Source organism: Copadichromis virginalis, linkage group LG16, assembly GCF_057382275.1.
Source record: "Copadichromis virginalis isolate Kocher_CV1m ecotype Utaka linkage group LG16, C_Virginalis_male_GT1.1, whole genome shotgun sequence".
NCBI lineage: Eukaryota > Metazoa > Chordata > Actinopteri > Cichliformes > Cichlidae > Copadichromis > Copadichromis virginalis.
The window spans coordinates 12,413,186-12,433,411 of NC_140633.1; the positions used below are offsets into that span (position 1 = coordinate 12,413,186).

The 20,226-nt window shown below is 42.2% G+C and overlaps 2 protein-coding genes across 4 annotated transcripts; one reads left to right on the forward strand and one right to left on the reverse strand.

Annotated features, from left to right (window-relative positions):
* The first annotated feature begins 154 nt into the window (after positions 1-154).
* cnot11 (CCR4-NOT transcription complex, subunit 11) lies at positions 155-5,301 on the forward strand. 3 transcript variants are annotated; one of them, XM_085435378.1, is made up of 8 exons: positions 155-211; positions 808-1,148; positions 1,664-1,828; positions 2,029-2,181; positions 2,803-3,005; positions 3,749-3,951; positions 4,368-4,464; positions 4,808-5,301. In XM_085435378.1, exons 2-8 carry the CDS (start codon positions 830-832, stop codon positions 5,003-5,005), a joined length of 1,338 nt encoding a protein of 445 aa, XP_085291504.1. In that variant the 5' UTR covers positions 155-211; positions 808-829; the 3' UTR covers positions 5,006-5,301. The 3 variants fall into 3 exon arrangements, with proteins under 3 accessions (XP_085291504.1, XP_085291505.1, XP_085291503.1); XM_085435379.1 differs by having other exon boundaries at positions 203-254; XM_085435377.1 differs by lacking the exon at positions 155-211 and having other exon boundaries at positions 267-1,148.
* Positions 5,302-5,977: 676 nt separating this feature from the next.
* lcp1 (lymphocyte cytosolic protein 1 (L-plastin)) lies at positions 5,978-19,985 on the reverse strand. The gene is made up of 16 exons (XM_085435376.1): positions 19,833-19,985; positions 14,002-14,097; positions 12,961-13,109; positions 12,716-12,839; positions 11,881-12,013; positions 11,408-11,489; positions 11,127-11,292; positions 10,751-10,893; positions 10,321-10,416; positions 9,143-9,338; positions 8,880-8,958; positions 8,648-8,762; positions 7,994-8,127; positions 7,629-7,749; positions 7,108-7,232; positions 5,978-7,005 (listed from the first exon to the last, which is right to left on the reverse strand). The coding sequence occupies exons 2-16, from the start codon at positions 14,063-14,065 to the stop codon at positions 6,876-6,878; spliced, it is 1,857 nt and encodes a 618-aa protein (XP_085291502.1). The 5' UTR covers positions 14,066-14,097; positions 19,833-19,985; the 3' UTR covers positions 5,978-6,875.
* Positions 19,986-20,226: the final 241 nt, after the last annotated feature.

The following is a 20,226-nucleotide window of genomic DNA, read 5'->3' on the forward strand; positions in this document are numbered from 1 at the left end:
AATTTTTTTTTTATATATATATATATATATATATATATATATATATATATATATATATATATAAATAAAATTTTTTTTTTTTTTTTTTTCACAAACCTGCTTAAAGGTAAAAAAGAAACGCAATGAAAGAACACTTTTAAGAGTGTATCGACAATTGTCATTTTATTTCGACAGGACAAAACGCCGGAAATGATAACGCGAGGACTGATCGGTAAAGGAAGAAGCTCTTTATCTAGTCAAACCACTATTTTATGGTCAGCTGTAGCTTTTAAAGTGACTTTTATTGGATGACACCTCACGCTTTTCGAGTCTAAAATTGCTGCTTTCCTATAGATTACTTAAACGAGTTTATTTTAAGGGGGAAGTGAAACGCCACTGTACGAAACTACATTACCCGTAATGCAGCTCGGTATGACCGACGTACTGTCGTGAATTTAAACTGCTAATACGTCGGTCACCGACTCTCAACAGTCGTGAAAACACCTGGACAAACTTGGATGTTTCTATCGGTTAATGTTTTGTTAGTTTTTGTAAGACTGTTATGCAGTTTCAGCACCGGGCAGAGTGGAGTTTGTGGGGCGGATTATTCGACTGTGAAAATGCCGCTTTATGTCAGTTAGCGCCGCAATGCTAGTTAAGCTAACTTTTTGCTAACAACTCGTTTGATCATTTTCATTCTGTAGCTTTTCAGATTTGCTCTTCAAATATGAATTAAACGCACCCGGTTCGTTGCGAGGATGCTGTATTTGCTATATTAGCTATTTAAACAAACAAAAAAATAGTCTTATAACGGTTCCGCCCAAGCAGGAAAGATTCAGTTGAGGAAACCATGACACTCGCTCCGAAGGAACTGTCCAACCTGCTGAGCATCATCTCGGAAGAGGCTTGCACCAACTCCTTCGAAAGCCTCTCCACTCACTTTCATCATTACTTCGGGAAAGCTGAGCACTTCAGGGTCGGCTCGGTGTTGGTGATGCTTCTGCAGCAACCGGACCTGCTGCCCAGCTCCTCGCAGCGGCTCATCGCCCTCTACCTGCTGTGGGAGATGTACCGCACCGAGCCACTGGCCGCTAACCCTTTCGCCGCTGTTTTCGCGCACCTGCTGAACCCCGCACCTGCCGGAGAGGAACAGGAGAAGGTGCTGTCCGGTAGGTCTCCGTGTGAAAATGCTTTTTCCTGACTTTGTTTATGTCACCGAGAAAGAAATCAGCCAGGCCTAAACGAGCAGGACATATAGCAGCAGCGAATAAGCTTTGATACAAAGTTGAGGTTTTCTCTGAAGCTAAACTCAATATTTGAGGGTTGTGCTTTTTTTTTTAAAGAGTCTAAGTCTTCGTGTTGTAACAGTGATGACCAATCAAGATTTTTGGCATCTTATACTCTAGAGTCTAGACACAAACGAGTGATGTCTCTGTGGCACATGATTGTGCTTTGAAGGACCACAGCCTTATGTAATGTTGTCCCTATCTGTTTGTCTGAAATGAGAAACAGTCTGTTTCTCATTTCAGACAAACGTGTTCAGTTCAGTTAAACATTTGCCCTCAGATCTTGCTGCCAGTGCAACACCCAGTTACACTGGCAGTCTCAGTGTGACTGTGTAACATGATGAATGAGGGCATCAGGGATTATGAAGTGTATGAAGTCTCCTGTGTTTGGTGTCCAGGCTTCCTGCCTCCCATCACCCAACCTGAGAAGTTCTTCCTGTCCCAACTGATGTTGGCACCTCCCAGGGATCTCTTCAAAAAGACACCCAGACAGGTGTCCTGCATGGATGTTGGCAACATGCCCCAGTCTGTAGACATCAGCGGGTTGCAGCTAGCGTTGGCAGGTCAGTACCCACTCACCCATAAATGATCTACTGACTGAAAGACTAGGTGTGACTGGTCAAAACTGTCACTTGTTTATACTGGTTTGTTTTAAAAGGCAATTTTTTTTCTTCTTTAATCTCTTTGCACAGATTACTTTGTTTACTTTGCACTTTGTTTCTTTTATGTTTTAATTCACTGTTTCTGTCTCTTTGTTGTTTAGAGCGTCAGTCAGAGTTGCCCACTCAGAGTAAGGCCAGTTTCCCAAGCATTCTCAATGATCCAGACCCAGACTCATCCAACTCAGGATTCGACAGCTCTGTGGCCAACCAGATCATCGAGTCTCTGGTCACAGGCCCACGCCCTCCCCTGGAAAGTAAGTGTTATTGATGATTTGTTTGTTCATTTTTCAAAAAGGCTTTTGTTATGCAGAAAACCAAGAACATTAAAAGCAGGTCACCTCAGGTGTGTGTGTGTGTGTGTGTGTGTGTGTGTGTGTGTGTGTGTGTGTGTGCAAGCAACATGAAAAGAGTATGTCTTATCATCATGTTTCTCATCATCATGTTTCTCATCACTCGGCTGGTTATTCACTTCTAGCTTACAAGTCAGGAGCTGTGTGAATTAGGAGATCACAGATGAAAAACAAGTGAACGTTTTGCTTTGCTGGCAGTTTTGTGGGTTTTCAGCTGTCAAGTGCACATCTGACTTATGTTCATCCATAAGTCAGATGAAGCAGCATGGTCACACAAGAACCTGAGTAGTTTCACTAGTGTGTGCATCAGAGCTTCAGCTCTCTGCCGTGGTGTCCCAATATTACAGTTCATTGCTGTTCATATCCTGAGACACAATGCTTGGCTCTCTGAACACGAGATCACCTTTTAAAGCTGGCACACATGTAGCCATGGTTACTAGAGTAGACCGCCACCCATGAATAAAGCTACGTCTGAAACAGAACAGGATTATCACAAGTGTTTCAATATCGTTGTTTAATCCTCAGGTCACTTCCGCCCTGAGTTCATCCGGCCGCCGCCTCCTCTCCACGTGTGTGAGGACGAGCTGGCGTGGCTGAACCCCACCGAGCCAGATCACAGCATCCAGTGGGATCGCTCCATGTGTGTGAAGAACAGCACCGGCGTGGAGATCAAACGCATCATGTCCAAGGCCTTCAAGAGCCCGCTGTCTGCACAGCAGCAATCACAGGTGGCTCAGCCATTTAATGCTTCTCTTAAAGTCAGGCACTGCAATTCTATTTAAACTGAAACTATGGTGCTGCCACCAGCTGCCTTTGGAGTGCAACCAGATAAACCCAGAGAGGAATTTCAGGGTTAAAGTTGCTACTTCACAAAAGGAGAAAAGCACAAGACAAATATATTAAGACAAGACATTAAAACATGGTTTGAAAAGAGTCAGAATGTGAAATCAACAGGAATAAAATGGAATGATGTGGATTAATCAGAGGATAAAAATGGTAGTTTACAGCTGATTGATAGTGGGAGTTTATTTCTGTTTCTCCAGACACTGGAGGACAGTATGCATCTTTATACAAGATGGTAATTATTTATAATTAACCATCCAAACTTAACATCTTTTGTCTTACCATCACTCCCAGACCCAGAGAGCTTCGTTATACAGTCTGTTGTTACCGAGGATTAGCTCTGTGAACTAGCAATCTGTCCAGAGCATACCTCGCTTCTGACCCCAGGACAGCTGGGCTAGGCTCCAGCACCCCGTTGACCCTGAATTATGAAGAGAGGGTTTACAAGAGAAAGCATAAAATCTTTGTTTCCAGATGTGGAGCCAGTAATGGTTTAAACTTTTAATATTATTACATTATCAGAGGTAATATATTTATCATTTGTAGTTTTTTCCTCCTTCAGTGTATTTGAAATGCAGCGTGTAAATCTTTGCTTGTCAGTAACTCCCTGCATGCTCTGTCACTGCAGCTGCTGGCTGAGCTGGAGAAGGACCCGAAGCTGGTTTACCACATCGGTCTGTCTCCGGTGAAGCTGCCTGACCTGGTTGAGAACAACCCGCTGGTGGCCATCGAGATGCTGCTAAAGCTGATGCAGAGCAGCCAGATCACAGAATATTTCTCAGTGCTGGTCAACATGGACATGTCGCTGCACTCCATGGAGGTCGTCAACAGGTGAGGGCACGGAGCCGTGGAGCTGCTTACAGAAAAAGGCCAAATGTGTGATCTGAAAAAAAAAAAAGACAAAACAACCAAAGCCAGGACAATGATCAGAACACTGATGTCAGTGTGCTGAGGTTTGAAAAGTCAAACTAAAAATAAAGTTTTGTTTGTTTTTAATCCAGTCTTCAAAAGATTTTCGAGGTTTTGTGGGGTTTGTGTCACTGGTTGCTTTTTAATCTGCGCTATGTGTGACTCGAGTAAAGCGGCCTCTCGTCAGTAAGCCCAGTTCTAGTCTCTAAACTAAACTCGGCTCACGCTATGACTCATTCAGAAGCTGACTGACTAAACTGGGTCTGTTTTAAGAGGTGTTAAAAGTTTCATTGTCAAAAGTGGAAATGTCACTCTTTGGGGGTTGTTTTTGTCCGCAGGTTGACCACAGCTGTGGATTTGCCTCCTGAGTTTATCCACCTCTACATCTCTAACTGCATCTCCACCTGTGAGCAAATCAAAGACAAATACATGCAGGTAGAGTACAACACGCAATGTAGTGATGCTTCTTCATATTTAATCATAATCCTTGAAAAAAAAAATCCATAAAAGAACAAAGAACTCCTCAAGTTTTGGAGCAGAAAGTCAGTATGTTGAACACACACACCCCTGCTAATAAGTACTAAATAACAGACTAATAAAACAGTAGAATGACTTGAGGACACAGACTATAGCTCAGACTTGTTGACAGGGCTGTACCGCACAGCTCACCCCACTCTGAATGAGAATCTTCTGAACTGGTTCAATGTGTTTTCCAGTAAATTGGAGACCATGCTTTGTGTGGTGTTATTAGGTATTAATCACACTTTCTTTCTTCCAGAATCGTCTGGTCCGTCTGGTCTGTGTCTTCCTGCAGTCGCTCATCCGGAACAAGATTATCAATGTTCAGGACCTCTTCATCGAGGTTCAGGCTTTCTGCATCGAGTTCAGCCGCATCCGCGAGGCCGCCGGCCTCTTCCGCCTCCTCAAGACTCTGGACACTGGAGAAAACCCCACTGAGGCCAAACCTGCCAAATAATACTCGTCATAGATGCTACACGGGCGGGACTGAAGCAGCGGCTAAACGAGGACGGTTTGCTCTAATGCACACTCGTAGTGTCCCTGTACATCACAGAAGGAGAAGACTGTGCAGCTCAGAGGAAATACTGTAAATATGTTATGAAGTCCTTCAAATTTGAGTCATTTCTCTATATGCTCATCTTCTACAGTCCAGGTCTGCCTGAAGGACAGCAGCATTTCCTTTTTTCCCAGTGCTCTCCCCTTTGGAAAATGAAACCTCCTGAGTTTGTTTCATTAAAGAGATCGTTTATTTGACTCGGTGTAGTTGTATTTTTGGATTGTTACATTTCTCTTGTCACTCACATCCCCCTGTGCTGCCTGCCTGCCATGGTGAGTACTTGAATGGCTGTGACACTCAAATCTTTTTATACAGACGGACACAGTATTTCCTGTAGACAGTTTAAAGACTCTAAATATATTCTACATTTTAAGAAAGAATATATCTGTTAAATATTAAGTTGTAGCTAAGAGTGAACATGGTGTCAGTCTAACTGCCAAAGAAGGCTAAAAACAACTTTTACTGATGTATCTGAACAGCAGCCACGATAACAGCTGGCTGATCCCACCGCTGCAGTTCTCCTTTACCTCATTTACCACACACTGGTCTACTGCTTATGTTCATTTTTAGGAATTGCTGTACCGCCAGTTATTAATTTCACACCACAAGTGCTGAAAGCCTCAATGAAGGTAAGAGTTAAAGTGGGTCATGTAATGAAGAATGGGCGGCCAGGTGAGCAGCAAGTCTTAACACTGGCATCTAGTGTGTCAGGGTAATGGCAGTTGGAGCTTGTAACATTTTCCACTGAGATCAGGGAAAAACAAAACTGTTTTCTGAGTAAGAGCCAGGTGTGCATCCCACAGTGTCCATCACTATCACTATATAATCTTAGTGATTACCCCACTTAAATGTCAGGATGAAAAATAACAAAAGTAATAAAAAAATTGTTGGTTTATTGCTTGCAAACATCACATATAAACATTTTGATTTGTAATCAGATGGCTGTGTTACACTGATCACTTGTGGTTTCACAGAAATTTAAAAAATGAAATGGGAAATGTTGCAGCTCTGCATAGAAAATAAAACTCTTTGTGATATAATGTGGATTGTATGTATGCTCCGGCTAAGTCTTAGTGGAAATTTTTTTTTTTTTGCTAATGTTCGCAGTTAAAAGATTGAGGAAAAGTGGAAAATTAATACAGCAACAAAGATGGACATTTAATCTCCAATCAGCTGCCTTCAAAACCTTTTTTTTAGCAGACCATTTTTGTGCTTGTTTCCTGGTTGTACCTGTTTACTTGTCCTCTTCTGTGAGTTGTGGATCAGCTACTGTAACAGACACTGAAGCTAAAAGTCTGCAGTGAAACACTTTGAACTTTTTCCCCTTAGTTTATTTGCTGGAGGTAGAAATCTTTGTAGCTGACTTAAACACTTTGAAAATCAAGACTGGTACAGATCCTTTTTCTAATATTCATATTTTCATGTAAAAACTAATTTAAAGTCACACACACTGTGACCTGTGTGATTTTAAAGCAACTCTTTAGGTGAGGTTTAACTTGACCCTTGGGATTATTTCAGCTTCTTGGGTTTGAATAAAACAGTTTTCTATTGTACATTTAAGAGAAACATGAGTGAAAGACATCAATCACCAGCAGATGTTACAAAATGTGTCCCACAGCCGTATTGCCATCATAAATCCAATATTTCTGGTCATTAAAAAGTTACAGTCTAAAGCCACAACTTGTGAGTGGAGCCTCTGCATTAGCAACTCATTTCCTTTGGCTGCTAGCCTTAGAGGTCCCCTCTTCACAGACAGGAAGTGATTGTGGTTTTAGGCCCTCAGGCCACGAGCCATGAGGCAGGCGAACACCGTCATCACCATCTTAGGCTTGACTTCCACCAAGTCCTCGGGGAGCGCATACACCCGGGCGCCAATCTTCCTGGACATGGAGATGGCGTACCTAAAGACACAGTAATTGTTGGATTAAATTCCTGCTGCTGGCGATGCAGAGACATTTCTGAACTGTTAAGTGATAAGAAGCTGTAAGAAGAGCTGTACGCACTTTGCGTTGTTGAGTTTCTCCTCGTCAGTCAGGTCTTCGGTCTTCAGCAGGTCGTACCGGATGGATCCAGGCTGGATGGTATCAATCAGGTCAAGAACCGGCATGCTGGTGCTGATGGACCGGTCCTAACCAACAACAACAGCAGAGTTAATGTAAATCTCTCATTGTTTAGTGTTACAGATGTGAAACTACACTGCTATGAGCCTGGTTGCCATCCAGAGTGTAACCAAAAACTCCCTGTTGGGTTTTTGTTCTTGTTTCACACAGAGGATAACCTGTTAAGCAGTTTCATCAAGGCCCAGTGTAACATAAACTTGGATTATTCTGAACCACAAAGCATGCAAAGCAACTCTAGCGAAGTTCAGCAATAAAGATCTGGAGCTGGAAAAAAGTAGAATAGGTTCCCTTTAAAGCCGTGATAAATCTGTGCACAGGAAGTGATGTAATCAAAACTTTGACACTGGAGCATTTAATTGGAGGCTAAGGAGGATTTCCATGTCCATACTGTCGAGGTGTGTTACCTTAAAGCTGGAGATTGTGGATTTTCCGGCCCTTGTCAGGTTGTCGTTAACCCAGGACACGATGGTCTCATCGATCACCTTTTGCCCATCGCCAAGGTCCTCCAAGATATTCAGGGTGTACCTGGGTGCACACACAGGTAGCTTAGAGATTCCTGAATCGGGCATTTCTAAGCAGACTAAGTTAAATAGTTTCTGGTTCCATACACCCTTCAGTGCATTACCACGCTTTCTTTAACAGCCAAACCCCCATTCAAATATCTGCGGATTTCATATCAGGTTAGAACAACAGCCCTCACAAATCAGAGCAATCAAAACAAGAAGATGAGACCAAAGAGATGTGAGAGGTGAGTGAAGTGAGGTTTTACCTCCTCATGAGCTGCCAGAGCAGAGCGAGGGTGAGGGTTCGATTCCCTTCGTTCAGATCCTGACCCGCAATGCCGACCAGAGAGAACTTGGCCTCCTTCTTTCCCAGCTCCACGGCGTAGTTACAGTTCTCCAGCTGGAACGCACAAACAAAGGCTCGGGTTCAGCACGGATATGTGGATGCTTGAAATCCCTAAAATATTTGATGTCCTGTTGTTTACAGCTGGACACAGGCCAGATCAGGTGAATCCTTTCACAGATATGTGTAATGTGTCATTACAACATGCATAGTATGTGTCGTAATGACAAACGTCATTACGACACATAACAAAAAAAAATTGTTTGTGAAAGATGTTTTTATTCCAATCATTGGCTGCTGTGAATGAATACAGAAATATTTCAAGAATTCATAGTGGGATCAGGAGAGCGAACATCATTGCAAATTTTGCATATAATATGAATGGAAATTTGAGCTTTCTAGAAAAGGCAACGTGGATTTGGTGCACAGTGTCAAATTTAATGAAAATGTTTTGGGGGGTTTTCATATCCATCATAAATGGATGTCTTTCCCCTTGAAGAGTGAGATGAGAGTCCTTTGAAGAACTGACACAGAAAGAGCCATCGTGTGTGACTTGAACTGTGTTGAGCTGTTGTACCTTCTTCATGTTGCTGCTCAGTTTAGGGTAGGGAGGTTTGTTGACTCTGTCCCAGTCCACTGGTACTTTGATCTTCTCGTACAGCTGGAAGATCACCAAGGCGTCGTCGATGTCTCTGCAGCACAAACAAACACATCACGCTGCTTTGCTGTTGTAATCTGGAGAATGTGTTCATATTCTCAACATGCTGCATGTCAAAGAAGGACAGAGGAAGACCGGTGAGGTGTCTTACGCATAGAGATGGTTGACACGAGGGTTGACTCCCAGTGAGTTCATCCAGTTCCTGAAGGTGCGCTCCTCTCTGGTTTCACCTGGAAACAAACAAACAAACAAAAAAAGTCTGCTATTAAACATCCATGGCAGGAAAACTAGGGCACAGAGATCGGGAAAGTTGGGAATCTCTCACATATGAATTAAGCCCGCTTTGAGTGCTCAGAAAGAGTAGAAAAGCGCTATATAAGAACCAGTCCATTTACCATTTACCATTTACATTACCTTCGATGGAGCTCCAGTCGATGTCCTGGTTCTCTGGCTTCTTCAGAGCCGGGTATTTGTTAAACAGATTGGCAACAAAAGCCAAGTTGAGCTTAGGGTTGCCGCGGACGACATCTGTGGGCATAACGAACTGTCTGCACCCGAGCCGGTCGGCCTGGTCCAGCATGAGCTCCGCTCGCTTCAGGTCGTCTTTCTCCTGCAGAGCGAGCAGCAAGGCCGACATTAGAATGTGAGAACCAAATCAGAGTTTCCTGCACTCAAAATAAGCATGTTTGGAAGAATCAGGTCCGTAGTCAACAAAGGTCTGCGCATATGTAGTTAAACTGTTCTTTTTTTTAAATTTAGCAATAAAACTAATTAATAAAGTTTGTATTTTACGTATTTGGAACGTCGCCTTTGGCTTCAAGGAATTTTATATGTTCTGATATTTTTTGTAGAACAAAGAATGAAAAATAGCATAATATAAATAATATATGCAAATGAGGCAGCAGTTTTTGTTTATATGGGCCCTGCTGATTCCCTCTGAGTCTTTATGAGCAATCAGGGGACAGTAACACTGACTGATGTGTGGGAACTTGTCATGGTCCCTGTGCCCCGCTGGTCGACCCTCTATTAGGCAATATGTTTGTGGTTTGTTTGCTCGCCCTCTCGCTCTCTCTCGCCGCGGCGACGCTCATTGCGGGCTCCCGCTGCTGGCCCACACACCTGCTCTCATCACCGCACCGGCCGCTGATCCCAGCTGATTACTGCACTACTTAAGATGGCGAGTCTGCACTAGTCTTCGCTGGATCGTTGAGCTATCAGCGTCAGTCAAACTTGTGTATCTGCCAACCTGTATCTTGAAAGCCCTTTGTTATTATCCCGCTAACCCGACCTTTTGTGTTTAGATCGTTTTTGGAACCGGATTCTGAGAGGAGTGACTGAGGAGGAGCTTTTGTACAGAAAGTGTGGAGCACCCTTCCCCCTAACCCTGTTTCCCACGGACCCTGGCGACCCGGACCCGTTTCCCCTGCACGTTGTATATAGCCACTTGGTGATTGTGTTCACTGTGAATAAATGCACTGTTCTTCGCTTAAAGGAATACCCTGGCCTGCGCCTGAGTCTCTTTCGGAAACCATATCAGAACTAGTCCTATAAATGGTCACTATGGCTATCAGATGCATGCTCGGGTGTCTTACCCTGAGTCCTGACATGTCAACGGCAATGGGGGGAATTCCCTCTTCGTCTCCTTTGGGTGCCACCTGGTTCAGCAGGTTGTAGTACGCCTTCGAATCCTGGAACAAACAGTTTGGAAAGGTTACCTTCTAGCAGCCAAACAAAAACTTCACACTGTAGAGAAGAAAAGGTCTTTAATGTGAGTCTGTCTGTAGTACGGTATTGATGAAAAATTGATGTTGGCTGATTTTACTTTCGTTTAAGAATAAAAGTGATCACAACTCGGCTACTCCAGTTCTTTTCTCCGTTTGGTCTGCGGGACTCTGAGAACACAGAGTTAGACTTACTTTTGCTGATGTTGTTTAAACCCAGCTTGTGTTTCTGGGCCTGAGACTGCTTATGCATTATACACAAGGCCCAGATGTGTGTGTGTGTGTGTGTGTGTGTGATCACCTTGATGTCGTTGTTGAAGTTGTTGATCTTGCCACAGCCCGCCTCCTCCAGGTGATAGTTGGCCCAACGCAACAGCAGCTCCTCGGGGGAAAGTTTCATCAGATCCTCAAGACTCTCTCCATCCCGCAGCAGAGCGATCAGAGCTGCACGCATGTGTTTTCATTAAAAACATCCTCATGTGCATGGAGTGAGTATAGATTAGCTGGTAAGCAACTGAAAAGTAGCTGGTGGCTTTGGTTTTACTTTTGTCTTGAATACATGAATCTGATTCTCAGCAAGTAAATAATATCACTTCCAAAGTATTTTTTTAACATCTGTGGTCATTTTTTAGTCTATTTTTAGCTTTCATTGTATTCTAAATGAGAAACACACGCACCTTCATTCCTGCTGAGCTCAATGTCAGCGAACAGCCCGATCTTGATGACCTGCCACAGCAGACCCAGGACCAGGTGCTGCCTGCCCTCCTTCAGGTCCTCAGCTCCAATGTTCACCACATGGCAGCCAATGGCTGATGCAGAGTTCAGGGCCAGGTTCAGGTTCTCCTGTTAGATCAAGCAGTAAGATATCCCATGCACAGAGACTCTGTTAGACTGCTGATTGTGCACAGTGGTAGGTAAAGGAGATGAAAAGCGTTGCCAGAATCCAGGAGAGTCTCACCTGGATGGTGAAGGGTGTGAGCTTTTTCTTGTTGATTGTTCTCTCATCGATGGTGTCGGCTACAGACAGGTTGATCATTTTACTAACAAGAGAGGAAAAACATCCAGATTGATAACGGAACTGTTTTCTTTCCCCAATTCGAAAGTAGAACTGATAAAGGCTTTTTTTTAAATGTCCCTGAAGCTAAGATATCTCAGCAAAGAAGTACAGTACATTTAAGAGATCTAAAAATTATTACACAGTATCACAGTTGTCTTCTTTTTTGGAGTTGGATTTCTCATTTAAACTTTTAAATTTGCTCAAATTTTCAGTTTATAACCAACCAGTAAAGTTATTATAGCTATTTAAAACTGAAGTAATATCCAACCCAAGCACGTCTGTAAAAATTATGCAAACTGGGTCAACCCCTGTATGTAAAACCGTGATTTAAGTTTTCAGGAAGTCAGCTGTTGTTCCTGTGAAAGATAACGTACCAGAGAACGATCCCATCTCCCATGGCGGTGAACAGGTCGTTGGTGTTAGGATCCATGGGCAGAACATGTTTGCAGTCTGGATCCTTCTCCAGAGCTTTATTGATCCAGTTCACAAAGGCTACCTTTTCCTCCTCTGCAGAACAAAAAAAGCAAATTAAAGTGAGCAGCTGGATGATCATCTGCATCGACCACGTGCAAAATATTAACAAAACTGATTGTTTGGTTTTTTTTGTTTCTTTTTATAAACATATGTGTGTCAGACTTTGGTGTCTGATTCATTCAGATGATTTCCTGAGGCAAGTTCAACAATGCACACATATAACAACAGATGTACTTTTTACTGACTCAGACTATTTGAATTTTCTATCGGTGGCCTCATTTATCCTGATGCATTTCATTCACACAGGTTAGCATCTCATATTGAATAATAGGTTTGTTTTATTGTTTACATAAACACTTTTAAGCTTGGTTGGCATCAAATCAAGTGAACTATTGATATGAAAACTCTCCAGTAATGTCTAATGTATTCAGATGGTTTGGGTGTGTGTGTGTTTCCATATCTTTGTGGGGACCAAAAATGAGAATGTTACTATGCTTACGGGAACCAACAGACCTTATGGAGTCAAAATGCCTGTCCCCACAAGGTTGAAGGCATTTTTGAGACTCAAAATGTGGTTTTAGTGTCAGGCTTACAGTTAGGTTATGGTTAGGTTTAGGCTAAGGGTTAGGGTTAGGCACTCATTTTTGATGGTTAGGGTAAGCGGCTAGAGAGAAAGCGTGATATCAATTTGATGGCCCTACTAAGATATGAAAACACGACTGTGTGTGTGCTGACCTGAGTAAGAGTGCTGAGTGCCAGTCTGCTCTGAAGTTCCTGCCACATTACAGATGCCCTCCTTCTTGGTGATTGCTTTCTTGAAGGTCTTTGCAACCTCTGCACTCTTTAGTCCATGGACAATCTGGAGATGGGAACAAGAAAGAAAGGTGAGAAATAATCATTTATGCAGTATGCATGAAGTGAGTGATCAACACACTATGTCTGCACTGTGTATTTGTCTGATCATTCTACAGTAAACTCACTTCAGTAAACTTATCAAAGTTGAGCTCTTCGCTGCTCTTGCTCAGCTCCTGGATCATCTCTCTGACTCTGTAGCCCGGCAGTGAAAGGTTGGCGGCCTTGAGGACAGCATCAAGCTCATCCTTGCTGATAATGCCGTCATTGTCCACATCTGGAGGAGGATGGAGGGGAAAGCACAACTTTAAAGAGGGTCTCATACAATGAAGACAGTAAAGGAACTCATGTGAGCCGCTCTGAATGGCTCAGGCACAGCTCTGTATGATGTCAGGTGGATATCCTTAATATGGTCATCTCAGGCACACAGCGGGTGGGTGGAGCTTCTGTGCGCCCAAATCATCTCCTCTTCAACTCCAACCAATCAGAAGAAAGATGGAGTGAAGCTAAAGTCATCATGCAAAGCTACTCTACTCTGCTCTATTCACTCTGCTAACGGCGCAGATTGCACACTACTCTCTAACACAATGTCCGGCCTGAAATATTAGTCATAGGTATTGTTTCATTATCTAACTTCATGTCCGGTGTGTAACTTCCTTCTCATCTCTGTGGCTGCACAGGCTGCTGAGATTACACATCATCCTTACTCAAATATTCAAAATGATATTAGTTTAACCTGTTGCTGTGTCTTCTTAGGGATCTCTTCCTTACATGGCATTTGTATTTATTTGAATGGTAACTGTATGAAATTTGGAATGATCAAATCTTTGTCATGAGAAGAAAGAAAAATACTATTAGAGGAAAGAACTATCAAAAGACAGCCAAGTCTGACTTTTCCCACTCACCCAGGACATTTTAAACACACTAACAGAGTCAAAGTCTTACATCTTTTGAGCACACCTTCAGAGATCCTCTGAACATCAGACTTTTAGTCACTTTAATTTTAAAACTGTGATTTTAAAACTGTATATACTGTATATTCTGTGTATTTATTATCTCACTCTTATTGCCTGTTCTTATTGTCCTTATCTTCAACGTTATGCTGCTCTGTTGTTTGTTAATTGCACCTTGGGGATAAATAAAGTCTTTCTGATTCTGATCTATCTTACCAATTTTAGTGAACGCTTCTCTAAGATCCTCCAGCTCCTCTGCAGTGATCGGTGGGGCGGCCATGTTGAAGCGTGAATCAGTAGAGGAACCTGAAACTGGCACAAGAGAAAAAACACAAGACATCCTTAAATTTAAAAGTCAAAGCCTGTCAGCACTGAGGAGCATGTAAGCAGGGACCATGTGGTGGAGAAAGAAAGAGGAAATTCAAAGATGGTATCCTGATTTTCTACTGTGAAGCAAACTGCTCAGTTCTCACTTCTGCCAGTGTAAAACTTCCTGCTTGTGCTTCACTTCCTGCCTGACAGACAAAAGCCTCTCTGTTCATTACTGCTGCGTGTGTAATAAGATCAGAGCACTCTGAGGTCCCCCAGGTAACCTTTAACCACCCACAGTCAAGTCGCAAGTACACACAAATTCTTTGCCAAAAGAGGAAACAGCACAGTGATGCTCTGGTTCACAAAAACCCTGTTTAGTAACCAGAATCTTTTCATTCACATTACGCTGCGTCTGCATTTGTAGATGGCGGTTGTCTAGTCGACATTCAAGCCTCCAGTTTTGTAATTACCACCTCATCATATGTCAATCAAAAGTATCCTTTGCTCTCATTGGTGGTTGCATCAGCTGCTCACCTTGAAGCTGAACTTGGAAACGGCCTTTTTTTGTTTCACTCTGTATCCCTGACACCCTGCAGTCTCCAGTCGACACAACACTGCTGGTCTCTTCCTGTGTGGACGTCTCTGAAGAACATTTCTAGAAACACGGTCCCTCTAACAACCCATGCAATAAATAAAGGGTCTACCCAAAGCTGTGCAACAACAACAAGTCTCACTCTATGGGGTGGTACTTTTTAATTGCTGAGAATCTTTTGAGGTACTGAGTGTAGCCACTGGTTTAGCAGCAGCTACCATCGCTTCAGTAAATCAAGGAATCGCTCTATGCATCTCTGTTAGTCTAGCTTGATGACTGTTTATGTTGTTTGGACATAAATCAAATGGATTAGGGTCGTCTCATTTTGACGGTATTTTCTCTGCTGCTAGGCAATCAGTGGGCGGAGCCATCACCCCTACTACTGGGCATCAAAAGAGGTTCTTATGCTAAAAGATTTGTGATGTAACAGAAAATTCAGATGATTGCAGTTTAGAGCCAAAGAGAATTAGCTCAGAGACCACAGCAACCAAAGCTGCAGCTGTCTGAGAATTTACATTTCTGGGTGTTATCATTACTGATTTGATTTATAGTCAAAGACGACGTTACCCTGTTTGAATCTGTGATAAACGATGAACCACAATTTAAGCTAGTGATTAAATTAAGAAGAATTAAACTAATTTATTTAGTTTTTGAGAGCTGATGAAGAGATCAAGAGATGGATGGATCGATGGCATGTTCAAACTCTGTCTAGCTTTCATTTGGGGACAAACATCCACCAGGAACTGGAGACAGAGATCAGCAAACTGAAACTCTCACACCATGTTGTTGCATGCAAAAATGCTGCAGTAGAGCTAATGATGTTTTATGTGTAAGCTGACTCTCAGCTGCTGAAGGCACATTTTGCTCCTTGGATGTAGAAGTTTTAGTTCTGAGGACTGCTGGGAGCCCATCAACCTCAGCCTTTCAGCCTCTGTCTAAAACAGCTTCTTGGACGCAACAACACAGTCAGGTTTTACTCCTTTAGATGTTCTTTACTCACAAAAAAGTTGAAATTCACAGAGAGGAACTGAGCAACTGAAGATGTGATCGATGATCTCAGTTCAGTGGGGAAGTTTGAGGTCACATCGCAAATGAGGCAGAGCAGTGCCAAACTTCAGACTGCAAGTGTGGAAACTTTGACTATTTGTAACATTTACTTCTGATGCTGTAATGTGACAGAAGGTCCTTTATTTCACCGTTCTGCCAGTTTTGGTTTAACACTCTAGATACAGATTTATTTATTCATGTACTATTTATGCCACCGAGTAAACCTAATGTTTCCAGTGTCCCTTAGGCAACACAGAGACTAAATGAACAGAAATCATTGCATTATATTCTCCTTGCACTATCATGCGTTGCATTTTTAAAGAACGCGATTTAACTGGAGCGCTGTCGATTTTTGCAGCCAAACAGTCACGTTGACAATGACCACATGTGTTCATGACCTGTTTCTTTTTTGCTTATTAGAAATGAAAAAGCAGCAGATAAGGAAGAGTGAAGCAGTTCTGAGTAGCTGCCAATCACATGACACACAGGACGTTCTATTTCAGTCTGTCATGATTCACTCCGAGCATTTGTCGACTTCAGATCCTTTTTTGGCAGTCGAATGTGAAGAGAAACACAAAGTAACATTTAAGACAAAAGGAGGAACGGGGGTACAACAGATTTACAGGGAAGACGGTTTGATGATGACTTTAAAATTTATGACTTTATTAATGAAATTGTTGGATGAAAAGCAACCTGATGTAAGGGATGATAAGAAAAGGCAAATTGCTGTAAAATGCATATCGATTTATTAGATGGTGTCGCAGTATAAAGAGAAGTGTCTCAGCCTGCGTTTCCATGTTATGCAATTGAAGGATACTGATGAAAGATAAGTAACTGATTGCAGACAGCTGTAAGGTAATGACGAAATACTTTGTTTAAAATGACTGTTGTAAAATTACCTGTTATACCAATGTTAATGAGGGGCAGCCAATCAAAAGAAAGCTGCCTTAAAAAGAGTAAAGTTAGCTGATTCCAGGTGATCTATCCAAGATAGGATAAATAAAGACGCAGCTAATATTGGTATGAGTCAGAATATGTAAATGTGTAAAAACACCCAAACTTCTTCTCCTTTCGTTTTTCCCCATGAATGCTAAAACCGCTAAAGCTAACCCCACTGAGCTACAAGTGAAGAAAAAAAATAAAGAAAGACTTAATGATGCACATTTGTGGATCAGATCCATAGAGATGACAGGTTACAGATGTATGAATCATTTGGATTGAACTGTGCAGGTTACAGTAAATGTTTCTCAGCCTCAAGTGGGCAACAGTGAAATGTCCTTCATGGAGGGCCGGACTGGGTTTTGTTTAATTGTTTGTAAAGAGTGAGAATAGGTGTAGGAGATGATTAGCTCCTTTCTGCAGCAGCCCTTTGGACTTGGAAGCAAGGCACTCAGATACACTAATAAAAAGATTCCTCGCCCGCAATGAACATGAAACAATAAATATGAGAACAATGCAACTGAAATATAAGGTTAATTTATTCAAATAATTCATGATTAAGGAAAATGTGCCTGGTGTAAACTGCATTTGTACCAATCAAGTAAATTTCATTTGGGCAGATTCCATTAAATGTAACATTTCACATTTACTTGTGTAACTAAATTATTTGGGAAACTTACATGTAATTAAATTAGTTAGCAATAAACACAGCCTGAAGTCAGCAATAGATAGATCTATAGATACTTACATAATGTTACAGCAGCATGATAAAGGATAAAAAATAGTGCAGTCTAAGATATACAAAGATAAACAACATAGTTGGATAAATGTGCCACAAGCACCCAAAAAGGGCCTTATAAGGGCTTTATACTGTTAGATTATTTATACTATTAAATTTGGGCAGATTCTTTTTCTTTTTTTCGAGCGTGGGTGAATGACAAACGCAAGACTCAACCACTGGCAAACATTAGCTGCTGCTAGTATGTCTGCTCTGGCACTCTTATTTTGATTTTGGAGCCAAATTCACCATGCGCACACATGTAAGCTTTTCATATCTTTTAGGTACGAGAATTAGCTTTGAGCCACTGAAAATCAAGCGGCCTGTTAGACAGCAGCCAGAAGTCAGAAGCAGAAATGAAACTCCGCTCAGCAAAAGTACGGGTCTTAACACTTTTAATGTGCTAAAAGTCTTGCAATGGGTCATGGAAATGAAATGACTCAGTCTGGCCTTTATGGTGCAAAGTGTCGCTGAGCTCTTCTGCACTGATGCTCTTCCATGATCTGCCTCAAACTATCTCTGTGGCAAGAAGTTCCAGTTTCTTTTCACAGTTTTATTTTTAGAGATTTTTTAGATCAACTATTTCTGATTTAGCATCTGCATGCATGAGTTCTCCTTTTGTTGCTAATATTGTTTTCCTTCTGAAAACTTTAACCGCCTTAAAAACAGGGTTTACGGTTCACATGGTTTAACTTTCTCATGTACATGGGTCATGAGTCTGTGTGTATTTCACCTTTTCCCAGCACTGCTTTGTATCTTGACTCTGGCTAACACCTGGACTAAACAGCATTTATAATAAAACAACAACAACAAAAATATTAAAATCTAAAGTTACTTACACATGAATGTTGTGTCTGAAATCTCTTAGTGTAATTTCTAACATAGTTAAAATAGTGAAGTGTTGCTGAAGCTTTGATGATTTAGGATTACTAAATATGTCCCCAGCGAGAGGCGGGGCATGCACTAGCCAAGTCATCAGCCTGTCAGCCTGTCAGAAGCAATCAGACAACCACGCTCACATTCACACCTACACCCCAATATGCACGTCTCTGAACCCACGCAGACATGAGGAGAACGTGCAAGCTCCACGCTGAGAGGCCCCAGCTGGGATTTGTACCAGTTCTTCTGCTGTGAGGTGACCCTGCACCACTGCGCCACCTGATATTAAAACAATCTAACTGTAAAGATTTCCACCTTCCACTTTGAAAATAATCGGAGAACATGCCACCAAAGCTCTGCACGCTGCTATGGTGAGCTGGCGTCATTACAGAGAAAAGCGTGGGGGGAAAACATGATGCAAACAGGCCATTTTAGTGTGTTCTATGTGTTAAAGCGAGGGCGGTATGTTTCCTCACCGCAGCATCGCATATCCCATGCTTCGTGCATGCTGTCATTTGTTTAACAAAGCCTCACACCACAGGAAACGCTTTTACACCTATGTTTCTCCTCATTTCCATTCGGCCTCTTAATGGCCTGCAGCGGCACGATCTAAAACATGCAACACTAGCAAGCGTCAACAATTTCCTGCACTGAATGTGCACGTGTTGCTTCATCTGTTGGCAAGCATCCTGTTTCATCAGAATATTGCATGATTGACAAGTAAAATCAAATAGCAAAGTAGTGTAGCAGAAGTATTATTATTTGGTAAACATGAGTACAAGTACTTTAAAAAGCTGCAAAAAGCACAAAGAAAGAGGGCCGTCTCAAAGCATCATGGCCCCGATCTCATCTCTTAGTGCGCATCGTCCAAGCGGCTCTGAGTTAACTGTATCCACAGCTTAGCATCTTCTCCAATCATAAAGTATTAATCGCTTGTCCTGAGATGATCTCTAGATTTCTGCCCACCCATTGCTACCTTAAAGGGATTTTTTTGCAGTTGAAGTTTGAAAACCGCAAACTTCCTTTTTCAGCTCTCTGCACTGTTCCTCTCCCCCATGCAGGCCTCACTCTGCTTCTAACTGCTCTTATTGTTTAATTTATGTGTGGCAGGTGTTAAATGATTAAAGGCAACATGCACGCTGTAAACAAGGCGTTTAGGTTTGGAGCAAACAAGGTTTGGAGTTTTGTGCTGTTGGTTTCTAAAGCAGGGCAGGCTTTAATGAATACAGCAGCAAAACTGAGCTGCAGTCAAGAAAGATCCAGCTTCAGTACTAAAATCAATGGCTGTGCAGCTATATATGCGATAATACATCATTACAAAGATGTCCTGCAGAGATGTCCTTTATCTCTCGGTCTTTCTTGCTCTCTCTCTCTATCTTTTAATATTTAATATCTATTAAATATTAAAAAGAAAAATCTGAGTCTTTCTCTCACCCTGCAGTTACGCCTTCAGGAAATACCTACGTGGATTAGAAGCCACCTGCCCTCTACCTTCTTTACCTGAGAGACGTAGTGAGGAAGCTGATCTCTGGGCTCGGAGGGTTACACTTGTCGTCTGTCTTTATCTCTTTCGTCCTCAGTCGGTTCTTCTGGCTGCTGTGCTGCTCACTGCTTTTCAGACAGCGCACAGTTGGGACTGAAAGCAGGGCAACGACGCATCTATTCAAATCTAAGAGGAAGGAAGTGACATGCAACACTTGAAACTAGAAACAGGAATGAAAGGCGTTTTTTGTCTTTATATGGCAATGCGCGGTGGCTACAAGTCAAGGTGACCCCCCACCGCTAAAGGTTTGAAGCTTCTTTTACAGTTTTTGAGCAGTCGCCGTGGACGTTTAGGTGTCGCAGGACTCCAGTGGTATCATTTAAAACATTGTGACATCAAAAAGAAGGTGTT

Excerpts from the sequence above, each read along its gene's own strand:
- lcp1 (XM_085435376.1), bottom strand. The coding sequence starts at position 14,065 with ATGGCCGCCCCACCGATCACTGCAGAGGAGCTGGAGGATCTTAGAGAA. Across the intron at positions 12,014-12,715 it reads CACTCAGCACTCTTACTCAG|AGGAGGAAAAGGTAGCCTTT; the intron begins GTCAGCACACAC and ends TTTGTTCTGCAG. Across the intron at positions 10,417-10,750 it reads ACTTCAACAACGACATCAAG|GATTCGAAGGCGTACTACAA; the intron begins GTGATCACACAC and ends TGTTTGTTCCAG.
- cnot11 (XM_085435378.1), top strand. The coding sequence starts at position 830 with ATGACACTCGCTCCGAAGGAACTGTCCAACCTGCTGAGCATCATCTCG. Across the intron at positions 3,006-3,748 it reads CTGCACAGCAGCAATCACAG|CTGCTGGCTGAGCTGGAGAA; the intron begins GTGGCTCAGCCA and ends CTGTCACTGCAG. Across the intron at positions 3,952-4,367 it reads TCCATGGAGGTCGTCAACAG|GTTGACCACAGCTGTGGATT; the intron begins GTGAGGGCACGG and ends TTTTGTCCGCAG.